The 14,262-nt window shown below is 40.6% G+C and overlaps 1 protein-coding gene across 1 annotated transcript; it reads right to left on the bottom strand.

The window, feature by feature from the left end:
• Window positions 1-4,838: 4,838 nt before the first annotated feature.
• Window positions 4,839-5,540, bottom strand: LOC124596324 (piggyBac transposable element-derived protein 2-like). Its single transcript, XM_047135428.1, has one exon. The coding sequence runs from the start codon at window positions 5,538-5,540 to the stop codon at window positions 4,839-4,841; it is 702 nt and encodes a 233-aa protein (XP_046991384.1).
• Window positions 5,541-14,262: the final 8,722 nt, after the last annotated feature.

Below are 14,262 nucleotides of genomic sequence, written 5' to 3'. Positions count from 1 at the left end.
TCTGTCGGAATGCGCAATGAACATGAATGGATGCGGGTGACCAGACGGGATGCTTACGTGCGTATCAACTGGTAGAGGCGTATCTAGAAGTATCAGGGGTCCCATATAACTGCACGTGCACACTCCCAACGGCATTACAGAGCATCCACCAGCTTGAACAGTCCCCTGCTGACATACAGGGTCCACGGATTCATGAGGTTGTTCCACAGTCGTACACGTCCATCCGCTCGATACAATTTGAAACGATACTCGTCCAACCAGGCAACCAGTTCCCAGGTATTAACAGTCCAATGACAGATTGACGGGCCCAAGCAAGGTGTAAAGCTTTGTGTCGTGCAGTCATCAATAGTACACCAGTGGGCTTTCGGCTCTGAAAACCCATATCGATGATGTTTCATTTAATGGTTCGCACGCTGACACTTTTTGATGGCCCAGGATTGAAATCTGCAGCAATATGCGGAAGAGTTGCGCTTCCGTCAAGTTGAACGATTCTCTTCAGCCGTCGTTGGTCCCGATCTAGCACGATATTTTTCCGACCTGACCGATGTCGGAGATTTGTTTTACCGTATACATGATATTCACGGTACACTCGTGAAATGCTCGTACCGGAAAATCGCCACTTCATGGCTACTTCGCTATGGTGTGTCCCATCGCTCGTGCGCCGACTAAAACACCACTTTCAAACTCACTTAAATCTTAATAACCTGCCATTTTAGCAGCAGTAACCATTCCAACAACTGCACCACTTGTTATTTTATATAGCCGTGGCAGACCGCTGCGCCTTATTCTGCCTGTTTAGATATCTCTGTATTTGAATACGAATGCATATACGGGTTTCTCTGGCGCTTCAGTGTCCATAATGGATGTACGACTACCGGTAGTAGACGTATGGTTGACGACATACGGAAGTTTAGGTCTGGCTGTGACTCGTTCACGGATAGCCAAATGGTAAGGCGACCGCTCGCGATAAGAGGGTAATCAGAGTTACAGTCCCGGTCAGGCACAAATTTTCATTGTCGTCATTCCATTGATTGTTGTCCTTACTCGAAGTTGCGAATTCATTTAACCCATTAACTCCGAAATTAATTTTTTTTAAATCGAATTTTTTATTTCTTTATTATAATGTACATAATGTATAACTCCACCACTGCCGGTCCCAAGTCCGGGGCCTCATTTCGCAAGTGATGACGAAGGAGGAGGGGGAGGAGTAACACCTCGTTAAAAAAAACCTGTGTCCATCTGGCTCCGGATGGTAGCACCCTGTAAGGGCCCCTGCCTAGGGTTACTAGGTGAAACCTGGTCAACGGTCTCAAAGGCGGAAGAGAAAGTTCAGATTCCCAACGGCGAAGAGAGCGGAAGAACTACCTCCAGGACTCACAATCTTGGTTGTACATTTTGTGGCCTTTGGGCCACACCCAAAATAACTTTCATCAATCATGGAAGTGTGTGATGTAAACTATTTTACCCCAGGTGGACGATCCACCGTACGCCAGTACGTCAGCAGACATTCGGATTCTGGGGAGTCTGCAACATTGCACAAAGACAAGTCGGAGTGTCTTGGAATCTCATCCAAATTTCAATACAGGCAATCAACGTACCTAGCAACTTTCAATGCAAACTCATTGTTGAAAACCGGAAAACTAAAACATCTAACAGATACGCTAAAGAACCACAACATACTCATAACAGCCATTCACGAAACACGATACATGGATACAGATACCTTCCATTCCGAAGGTTTTAGGATATACAAAGGGAAAGTGGGACCGAGAGTAATGAAAAATGTACCACATCTTGGTACAGCCTTTATAATCAACAAACAAATCTTGAACTCAATAGTTGGCTTTGATTCCCAATCAGAAAGAATCTCAAGTCTTACATTCACAAGCACAAACAAAATCTACACAATTATCAATGCACATGCCCCTATAAACGAGGATAATAGGAAAAACAAAGAAAAAGTGGAGGCCTTTTGGAATCATCTAGATGACATTATTCAGAAAATTCCAGATAAAAGCATCACCATTCTTCTTGGAGATTTTAATGCACAGATTGGTAAAGAAAAAAGATATAAGAAAATAGTTGGAAACTATCCTGCACACAAGAGAACAAACAGAAATGGTGTGAGACTAACAGAACTTTGCCAAGCACACAATTTAATTCTTAAATCCACAGCTTTCAAAAAACTACCACGAAGACAAAAAACATGGGTATCCCCAAATCCCAGCCTTGGGGAATTTCAACTTGATCATGTGGCAATTAAGAAGATTTCTAGCAAAGAAATCATGAATGTTAGGGTACTCAGGGGTGCAAACTTGGATTCAGACCATTACCTTTCTAAAATTAAGTTCAAAGTCATTCCAAACAGGAAACGCAGCATGAAACAAATTAAGGGTCGGAAGTATAGCACAGAAAAGATATTAAAATCAGATGAATTCACAAAAGCAACAGAAACCATTCAGACACAAAGCTGGGGGGATATCAAGGAAAACCTCATTACTACAGCTGAACGGATAGCACCTAACAAAAAAAGTAAAAAACATGTCTGGTGGTCGCTGGAATGTGATGCCCTCATTGAAACGAGAAAACAGGCATGGCAAAATTGGCAATCACAGAAAACAGAAGAAAGTAGACTGAATTTCATTACAGTTAGAAAACTGGTAGATAAAAATATAAAATGGATTAAGAAGACACATGAAAACAAAACTCTCCTCCAAATTGATGAAGAATTTGCTAAAAACAACACAAGGAGCTTTTACAGAACTTTCAAACAAAGGTTATCAAGATACAAAGCACTCACCCTCCAATTTCGAGATGTAAATGGGACCATCGCTCACAACAACACGGAAAACTGCAAAATACTAGCAGGCTACTTTGAGAAACTCTTGAATTGTGAACCCATCCTTGAAAAATTTGAATCCATTCCAAACAACCGTGAGAAGCCGGATTCAGAACCACCGACGACTGAAGAACTACAGAAGGTCATCTCAGAACTTAAAAACAACAAGGCGTCCGGAGAAAATCAAATAGTGGCCGAACTATGGAAAAAGGCTGACAAAAATGCAGTTACATCCCTAAAGTGTGTTTTCGATCAAATCTGGAAAGAAGAAGAGATCCCCGCAGAATGGGGAACAGCTCTCATCCACCCTATCCACAAGAAACGTTTGAAGACAGACCCCAACAATTACAGAGGAATATCACTGGTGGATATAACGTACAAGATTCTTTCTAAAGTCCTTTTGAACAGGGCAGAGCCGCAATTGGATCCGCAAATCGGGGAATACTAGGGAGGTTTTAAAAAGGGTAGATCATGTTCGGAACAAATACTAAACCTCAAAACATCATGGCTTACCAAAAATCAAGGGCAAAGACATACGCAATCTCCTTCATTGATTTCAAAAAAGCATATGATTCGATTGATAGAGAATCTCTGTTATCAGTCCTGGAAGAAATGGGTTTGGATAAGAAAACAACTAATATTATAAAAGCGACCCTTACAAATACATTTTCGAAAGTTAAATTTATGGGCGAACTATCGGAACCCTTTGAAATAAAAACGGGAGTGCGACAGGGCGATGGGCTCTCACCGTTGCTGTTCAATTGTGCCCTGGAGAAAGTAGTCAGAGAATGGAACACAAATATTAAGAGTGGTATAAGACTGGGTTGCAAAAAGAAGAACCTTAAAGTAAATTGCATTGCTTTTGCAGATGATATGGCCCTGTTTGCTGAAACAATGGAAGAAGCACGGGAGCGAATCCTTGAACTGAAGAAACAAGCAGCTAAAATTGGTCTTCACATCTCCTCTGAAAGAACTAAGATATTGACAAACATCAAGCACTCATGTAAATACCTCAAAGTTCAAGAACAGAAGATTGAAATAGTAAAAGAAGTCAAATATCTCGGAGAATGGATTACTTGGAATGCTGGGGAAAGCAAAGCAATGGAATCCAGAAAAAATAAACTTGAATTGGCCTTCCAACTAACAAAAAATACATACAACAAAAAATCCCTTTCATGGGGGTCCAAAATTACACCTTACAAGACAGTGATTAAGCCAGAAGCACTGTATGCAGCAGAAACACTTAACATGAATTTCAAAGGCCAAATGGAAAAACTTGAGATAAAGGAAAGAAAAATTTTAAGAAAAATCATTGGGCCAAAATTTCAAGACAATAAGATTATATACATTAATAATGAAACTCTCTACAAGAAAATTGAAAAACTTTCAGATACTATGCGAAAAAGGAGAATAAATTTTTATGATCTTCTCAGAATTAATGCCAACAGATTAACTAAACAAATCTTTGACTTCTTCTGTAACCGAAAAACGAAGCCCAACTGGTTTAAAGAAACTGAGAAAGACCTAATGGAATTAAATATTTCAGAAAATTCACTTATTGATCGAACTGCTAAATTAATTACTAAAGATGAAAACATAAGGTTCCAAGACAAATCCACACAAAAGTCCAAATCCTTCATCTCGGAAGAAGAGAGGAGAAGAAGATCAGAAAGAATGAAGAAATACTGGGCCCTAAGAAAAGAACAACGCACAAAGAAATGATTGATCCAGCGTACCTCAAAGAGGGTGAAACGAAAGAAGAAGAGAAGAAGTACATAATGTATGAACCACAATAAGTACAAAAATAGCAATAGAATATTTATACAAGCTGATATAATGGCCGTCCTCAAAATAGGACGATGGGATCTAACAGTATCGTATCGCATACTAAACTGTATTCAAGTCTTAACTATTTATTTCTTGTGAAATGGTACAAAACACTTCAAACATACACGACATTTAACACAATATGTTTTTGGTTTCCCGTTGCATTTAGCTCTTACACATCTTCTCGGCGGCTTTTGTCAATCATATGACCAATTCCATCAAATCTGATGTCTGGTATCACTCTCAACTGACTTGATGGGTATTCCATTGGACGTCCAATATTCGGTCTTCCAGTGTCCAATTTCAGGTATGTAACTGTAACAGCACGTCTGAAATCCAGTAAATCCAGTGCACTTTCCCCATGTACTAGTCTGTAGAATAGCCAGGCATTTACAAGGGCCATTTCCAGTATACGTGTAAATAGGACGCAGTACCATTTTTTCCCTCTAATTTTCGTCGCATATTTTCCAACTAACCAGTCATGGTGGTCAACAGCTCCCATGTACGCGTTATACGACTTCAAAACGACAGGCTGTTCCACTTGTGTCTTCTTACTTGCTTGTCGACTGTAGCGCGTAGCAGCTCCCGAAGGTTCCACTTTGTCAAAATTTGTACCAATTGTAACGCATCCGTTGTCGTGCCATCGAACAAATAAGACTTCACAATTCCTGTCGAACTGGTAGTCATAGTTTCCTCTAACTGTCTTTTTCAGTTCGTTGCTGCTCAGTAGTGGACGGTCACCAACTCGATTCTCTCTGACAGTCCCAGTTGCTCGAAAATCCAAATTTCTCAGATGAATCAGAAGATCTCTACTAGTGAAGAAATTGTCAAAGTACACACAATGAATCTCAGGTTTTTCAATGCAGTCCAGCATGTTTAGGACTACTCTTGATCCCAATACTAGGTCATCCCTTGCAGTATCTTCGGGATCCTTTCCACAGTATAAATCAGATTTGAAACAGTAGCCACTTGCTCCACAAAGAGACTACAACTTATAGCCAAATCTAATAGGCTTACCACGGATAAACTGTTTCATCCCACTTCGTCCATAGTATTTGACTATCATTTCGTCAACTGACAAATTTTCCTCAAATATTCCTAATTTTTGAAAAGATTCATTTATCATTTTCAAGAGAGGTCTAATTTTGAATCTGCGATCGTATTTGTTTTCATTGGCTAAATCAGTATCTTGAAAATGAAGCAATGTTTTCAACTTCTGATATTTATTCCTTGACATAGCTGTCTTTATAATTGGTATGCCAACATCTTCATCTTCAGACCAGTATAGCTTCTCATCAGGGAGCTTATGGTATCCAGCAAAAAGAAGAAATCCGACGAAGACCTTAACTTCTTCAACTGTGAGGACAAAATCCTGCATATTCTTCATATTTACTGCATATCTCACAGTTTCTTTCACTATGAACTCGTATATGTTTTCGTTCATCAGTTCTTCAAACATCTCCTTCGTAGTCAAGGAAGAAAGTTGTTCCTTCAATTCCTCTCTCTTTGTGCTGATGTCATGCTCACTAGTTTGAGACAGCTTTGTATAAACTGGAGTTGTCTTTTTTCAATTGCTTTTCTCAACAGTAAGACGTCTCTTCTTCGATTTACTTCTGGAAACTTGGGAAGTACTTGGCAGTGAAGTTTTACATACAGTTTCTTCGTTATTCTCTGATGCAACATAATGTAATTCAATAGCCCCTGGCACATCTGAGACTTCTACGGTTCCAGTAACATCGTCTGGACCTTCTTCTTCGTCTGTCATACAGTCTACTTCAGGAGGACATACATTGATAGCAATATGGTCCCGATCATGTGACACCGCATTATAGAATGCGTCAATGTTTATTATTTCTTCTGTTTCTTCATTAGTGAGATATCTATCTCGTCTGAAGGCCATTATGATCTATATAAAATGAAATGAAATAAAATAAAGTGAAATGAAAGAATAATACATTAGCACAAACTACAGAAAAGGGAATGTGTAAATACCTCTGTCCATCTGGAACTGTATTATTTACTAATGGGTAACGTTTTCGTAAATATACTTTCATAATACGCACTAAATTTCAAAGTAACTTCATAACCTGTAATATATATATAAAAGAGGGTTCGTTATTTACCTCAGCAACAAAATCCGGTAAAATTACCACGTTCTAAAAATAAAATACATCAGTAGTAGCAGCGTTTCATATTCGAACGTGCAGCAATACAAATAACTGAAATGATAACACCAAGTCCCAGTGTCCTATTTCGAGTACACCAAATTTTATAACAACAGACAAAAATGAATATGACTCCAATTGAGCTAACAGTGCCAGTAGTTTAAAAGACACATTGTTGACTATAAATAATCACAAAAAGATCTTTTCCACATATTTCAAATATTACTAAATTGTCGATAAAGTAAGTACCTGTAATAACGAAAAGTGTGCCTTAGTATTCAATAATCAATTAATGGTAGGATTTATTGCTTTTAATTTCCTGTAAGCATACATTTGTTATAGAAAGCACCAACAAATGACGTAGAACAGTAATAGTCGCAAATTAATAATTTATTGTGTATTTATAAATAAATATGTGCTCTGTCCTCAAAATAGGACACTGGTATTTAATGAGTTAATGTGTTTCATAATGGCTGTAGTACTCGAAATTGCGAATTCATTTAATATGTTTCATAACTGCTGTAGCCGCCGCAGTGGCTATTCCTTTATATAAGCATACATGTCCAAAGGAACTTTGTGTCGTCATAAGAATAACCCAGGCACTGTAATGTCGTAATGTGTCGCTTTAGCGTCACCCGCACGGGGCTGACAAGAAAGACAGGCCGCGGTGTTTACTGCACGAGAATAGGCCAGAGATAGTTCGCTCAGCTCAGCGGACAAAACCTGTTAACTCGCAGCTGGGTGTTTCCGTGTTAACTTGAATTACATCTTCCGCTGGAATCTTTCGTTTTGAAATCTTACTGATTACTTGTACTACAACAAATTAAACAACTTGGCATTATGCTTCAATTTAATATCTATGGTGACATCAGTAGTATAAAGACTTGTTTATTGCATTTAGTCTCTTCTGCTTAACAGTCCTCATTTCATACAAGATGTGGTGCCTCATTCAACCGATAACGATTTTAGCACTATTTTAATTGTATTGTGCCTCAGTACAGCGTAACAAATTGTTAGTAGGCCTATGGACTTCCGATCATTGGAGGACTAATGAGCAATAAGACACCATGAAAACGGATTACACTAGGAAATGCAATTTTCGTTTGTACGTAAATACCCAGTTACGAATTAACTGATGTAGAAACGCTGACTGTCTGTCGAACTGAGCGACCGAGTGAGCTGAGGCCTGCCTTCTTGAAATAAACGCAGCAGCCTGTATTTCTCGTGGGCATCGTGCGATGCAGTTGTTGAATCTATTGCTCCTCTGTTGTTTCGTGACATAGGTTGAAAATAAGCGATCCATGAATTTTAAAACTTATTGAATTCTTATAAATAATCTTTTGTTAGTCAAGATCGTTAAACGTATTTATAGTAACAGTTTGAGGTCACGCAAGGCAAACGATGTTCTGTCTAATCACCAGACCGGTGGGAGACACATTGTCATCAATAAAATACGTACGTGTGCATAACAGCATTCATTGCCCAATCATTTTTATATTTACAGTTCTATATACATTTATACACCTATCACCCAAATACATAAAGTCGTCGTAAACTTTGTACAACAGGAATGTACAGGGTGTTCAGCAAAGGAATACCTGATTTGAAAATTAAATATCTCTAAAACTAAGAACGATAGACAAGTGGAACTGAAGGTACTTTTTTGTGATAGCTGTAACAAAGTTGTACGGACGTTACACAAAAGTTTTGAAATAGTTCGAAAGGCTGTTAACAGATGGCGGTGTAATCGCTATACATAGAGCTTCTAAATGGTGCGCTACAGTCCGGAGTCACCAGTTCCACCGTTGAAATGTTAAAGGAGGTTAACGTACCGGAGGAAAGCACTGAATTCATAGACCGCGCTGAATGACATGTTTTTCTGGTATTGGAATACCACAGGTTAGAACACAGCAATACGATAACAAGTTGCAGTTTTCAAAAACGATTTAAAGTTCTAAAAGGATCTGTGGCGAAAACCATTCCCAAGTTCTTGGCCAAATTCCAAGGGATAGGTATCGTGGCTGATAGTCTACTGGGTAATTTAGGCCCCAAGTAAACTATAGTTAGGCTTGAAAATGACGCCATGATTTCTTTAGTAATTCAGCAAAATCCAAGGAAATGCGTCCAAAGAATTGCAGCAGAGACTGGTTTGAAGTGTTCCAGCACGTAGAAAACAGAGAAGCCTACACAGATTTCCATTCAATATCCAAAGCCACCTGGCCATACCAGTACGAGCTGTGCGACAAAGGGCTGACTTTGTGAACGATATTCTCATAATGATTGATACTGAAGGTTCTGATGTTGGCTGCAAATGGTACAGAGGTGAAGCAAACTTCTAACTGTATGGAGTCGTGAAGAAACTGGCGACTTTGGGGTTCCAAAAATCCCCATCTGTATGAAGCGAAATCACTATATTCTTTCATAGTTACTGGTTCGGCTGCGGCATGCAGCAAAGCTGTTATAGGCCTTTTTTTCGGTAACGGTCACTAGTGAGCGTTACTTTGCAGTTTTTTTCGCTTTCTTGATTAAAACATCGGGAGCAAAGTCATTGTAAATTTACTGGTGGATGGGTGCACTAGCCTTCGTATTCACCCGACCTTACTCCTTGGGCACATCAGAAGACACTATCTACAGGAAACATCTCACCACACTGGACTAGCTCGAATCAGTGATCTTTTTTGCGCCTGAATCCATTCCGTTGAGACACTACAGGATGTGACGCAAATTTCATTGTTCGTTTGCGCTCCACCGTACTGCGACTGGTCAACACCTGGAAAAGATTTTGATGTGAATCTTAAGACTGCTAGCAGAGAACATGTTTAATTATGGACTCTGATACTGTAAGATGTGCACAGTGTATAGCACCATCTGTTAGCATAGTTTCGAACTGTTTCCAAACTTCAGTATAACTCCTCTATGAAATACTTACAGCTTTCGCAACAAACATAAACTTAGCCAAAGCCTTGCAATCAAAAATTACACGAAGCGAAATGTATTGCGGAGGGCTATGCGAGAAGCGTTCAACGAATTCGAAAGTAAAGTTCTATGTACTGCCTTGGCAGAAAATCCTAAGAAATTTTGGTCTTATGTCAAAGTGGTAGGTGGAAAAAACCAAAATGTCCAGAGACTCTGTGACCAAAATGGTACTGAAACAGAGGATGACAGGCTAAAAGCCGAAATACTAAATGTCTTTTTCCAAAGCTGTTTCACAGAGGAAGGTCGCACCGTAGATCCTTCTCTAGAGTGTCGCACAGATGACAGAGTAGTAGACATCGAAATAGGTGGCAGAGGGACAGAAAAACCATTAAAATCGCTCAAAAGAAGAAAGGCTGCTGGACCTGATGGTATACCAGTTCGATTTTACACAGAGTACGTGAAGGAACTTGCCACCCTTCTTGCAGCTGTGTACCGTAGGTCTCTAGAAGAGCGTAGCGTTCCAGAAGATTGGAAAAGGGCACAGGTCATCCCCGTTTTCAAGAAGGTACGTATAATATTTGTGCAGAACGATAGATCTATATCTCTAAAGTCGATCAGTTGTAGAATTTTGAAACACGTATTATGTTTGAGTATAATGACTTTCCTGGAAACTAGAAATCTACCTGTAGGTATCAGTATGGGTTTCGAAAAAGACGATCGTGTGAAACCTCGCGCTATTCGTCCACGAGACTCAGAGGGCCATCCCAGGTAGATGCCGTGGTTCTTGACTTCCACAAGGCGTTTGATACAGTTCCCCACACTCGTTTAATGAACAAAGTAAGAGCATATGGACTACCAGACCAATTGTGTGGTTGGATTGAAGAGTTCCTAGATAACAGAACACAGCACGCCATTCTCAATGGAGAGAAGTGTTCAAATGGTTCAAATGGCTCTGAGCACTATGGGACTTAACGTCTATGGTCATCAGTCCCCTAGAACTTAGAACTACTTAAACCTAACTAACCTAAGGACAGCACACAACACCCAGCCATCACGAGGCAGAGAAGATCCCTAACCCCCCCGGGAATCGAACCCGGGAACCCAGGCGTGGGAAGCGAGAACGCTACCGCACGACCACGAGATGCGGGCGGAGAGAAGTGTTCCGAATTAAGAGTGATTCCAGGTGTGCCGCAGGGGAGAGTCGTAGGACCGTTGCTGTTCACGAGATATATAAATGACCTTGTGGATGACATCGGAAGTTCATTGAGGCTTTTTGCGGATGATACTGTAGTATATCGAGAGGTTGTAACAATAGAAAATAGTACTGAAATGCAGAAGGATCTGCAACGATTTGACGCATGGTGCAGGTCACCAACTGGAAGCAGCTAATACCATAAATTATCTGGGAGTAAGCATTAGGAGTGATTTAAAATGGAATGACCATATAAAATTAATCGTCGGTAAAGCAGATACGAGACTGATATTCATTGGAAGAATCCTAAGGAAAGCCAGTCCGAAAACAAAGGAAGTAGGTTACAGTACACTTGTTCGCTCACTGCTTGTATACTGCTCACCGTTGTGGGATCCGTACCAGAGAGGGCTTATAGAAGAGATGGAGAAAAGCCAACGGAGAGCAGCGCGCTTCGTTACAGGATCATTTGTTGTTGTTGTTGTTGTTGTGGTCTTCAGTCCTGAGACTGGTTTGATGCAGCTCTCCATGCTAATCTATCCTGTGCAAGCTCCTTCATCTCCCAGTACCTACTGCAACCTACATCCTTCTGAATCTGTTAGTGTATTCATCTCTTTCTTTCCCTCTACGATTTTTACCCTCCACGCTGCCCTCCAATGCTAAATTTGTGATCCCTTGATGCCTCAGGACATGTCGTACCAACCGATCCCTTCTTCTAGTCAAGTTGCGCCACAAACTTCTCTTCTCCCCAATCCTATTCAATACCTCCTCATTAGTTACGTGATCTACCCACCTAATCTTCAACATTCTTCTGTAGCACCACATTTCGAAATCTTCTATTCCCTTCTTGTCCAAACTATTTACTGTCCAGGTTTCACTTCCATACATGGCTGCACTCCATACAAATACTTCCAGAAACGACTTCCTGACACTTAAATCTATACTCGATGTTAACAAATTTCTCTTCTTCAGAAGCGCTTTCCTTGCCATTGCCAGTCAACTATTTATATCCTCTCTACTTCGACCATCATCAGTTATTTTGCTCCCCAAATAGCAAAACTCCTTTACTACTTTAAGTGTCTCATTTCCTAATCTAATTCCCTCAGCATCACCCGATTTAATTCGACTACATTCCAATATCCTGGTTTTGCTTTTGTTGATGATCATCTTATACCCTCCTTTCAAGACACTGTCCATTCCGTTCAGCTGCTCTTCCAAGTCCTTTGCTGTCTCTGACAGAATTACAATGTCATCGGCGAACCTCAAAGTTTTTATTTCATCTCCCTCGATTTTAATACCTACTCCAAACTTTTCTTTTGTTTCCTTTACTGCTTGTTCATACAGATTGAATAACATCGGGGAGAGGCTACAACCCCGTCTCACTCCCTTCCCAACCACTGCTTCCCTTCCATGCCCCTCGACTCTTATAACTGCCATCTGGTTTCTGTACAAATTGTAAATAGCCTTTCGCTCCCTGTATTTTACCACTCACACCTTTAGAATTTGAAAGAGAGTATTCCAGTCAACATTGTCAAAAGCTTTCTCTAAGTCTACAATTACTAGAAAGGTAGGTTTGCCTTTCCTTAACCTTTCTTCTAAGATAAGTCGTAAGGTCAGTATTGCCTCATGTGTTCCAACATTTCTACGGAATCCAACCTGATCTTCCCTGAGGTCGGCTTCTGCCAGTTTTTCCATTCGTCTGTAAATAATTCGCGTTAGTATTTTGCAGCTGTGACTTATTAAACTGATAGTTCGATAATTTTCACATCTGTCAACACCTGCTTTCTTTGGGATTGGAATTATTATATTCTTCTATAAGTCTGGGGGTATTTCACCTGTCTCATACATCTTGATCACCAGATGGTAGAGTTTTGTCAGGACTGGCTCTCCCAAGACTGTCAGTAGTTCTAATGGAATGTTGTCTACTCCCGGGGCCTTGTTTCGACTCAGGTCTTTCAGTGCTTTGTCAAACTTTTCACGTGGTATCGTATCTTCCACTTCATCTTCATCTACATCCTCTTCCATTCCCATAATATTGTCCTCAAGTACATCGCCCTTGTATAGACCCTGTATATACTCCTTCCACCTTTCTGCTTTCCCCTCTTTGCTTAGAACTGGGATCATTTAGTAATCACGAAGCATTACGGAGATGATAGATACACTCCAGTTGAAGACTCTGCAAGAGAGACGCTCATTAGCTCGGTACGGGCTTTTGTTAAAATTTCGAGAGCATACCTTGACCGAGGAGTCAAGCAGTATATTGCTCCCTCCTACGTATATCTCGCGAAGAGACCATGAGGATAAAATGAGAGAGATTAGAGCCCACGCAGAGGCATACCGACAATCTTTCTTTCCACGAACAATATGAGACTGGAATAGACGGGGAACCGATAGAGGTACTCAAGGTACCCACCGCCACACCCCGTCAGGTGGCTTGCGGAGTACGGATGTAGCTGTAGATGTAGAAGCATTCCCTTTGTTGCATATCATAACTTGGGGACAAATTTACCTCTGTCGTGTAGCACCAGTGAATAACAAAGCAATAATCGTGTGTCAAGGAATGCAGAACACTTCTTATGCTTTGCTACTGATATCATACGAAGACGTCTGTCTTCTGACGTTCGAACATTCACTGGTGAGCCAAAGTATAATGACCACAATCCACCGCGAGATTCAATGGCCTCTGGCGCTGATTTAGCCACGTCTCACGGTAAGCGAAGTACGCACAAATAAGCAGAGCAGACACTAATGTGGAACAATTCTAGCAGCGGCAAGGGTCGCAAATGGTGAAGTATACTGACATAAGCGACTTTGACAATGGACAGGTTGTTGTGGCTCGACACGGAGAACGAGCGACTGAGAAACGGCGAAATACGTCGACTGTACGAGTGTTACTGTAGTGAGCATCTATGACAGTAACTGATGGACGGTTAATCTTGGAGTAGGCGACAAGATGTTGGGGCATCACGTTTCACCTCAGAACGTGGTGAGGGAAGGCTTGGCAACTATAGGGGTCCTCATATGCTCAATATTAATTGCACAATACTTCGTATAGCACAGCAATATTGACCGTCTGAGAGCGGTATTGACGGTTTGCGTAATATGTTGAAGAACGCAACAGATCTTTATAAAATTGACGCTTGCTTAGTATACTGTGGCATGGAAGGGTGATACTGTCCCATTCATGACATTTCACGCCAAGACTTCGTAATTTGTGGGCATGCAAACAACTGATACAGCGACACTATATGATGAGAACACTTCAGGAAAGACGAATGAAAGGAATTATCTACTAAAGTGCGTTCAGGTAAGTAGTATGGTCATTG

Source organism: Schistocerca americana, chromosome 1 (assembly GCF_021461395.2).
Source record: "Schistocerca americana isolate TAMUIC-IGC-003095 chromosome 1, iqSchAmer2.1, whole genome shotgun sequence".
Classification (NCBI taxonomy): Eukaryota; Metazoa; Arthropoda; class Insecta; order Orthoptera; family Acrididae; genus Schistocerca; species Schistocerca americana.
The sequence above is the reverse complement of the archived record's forward strand: the minus strand, read 5'-3'. Positions and strand labels throughout refer to the sequence as shown.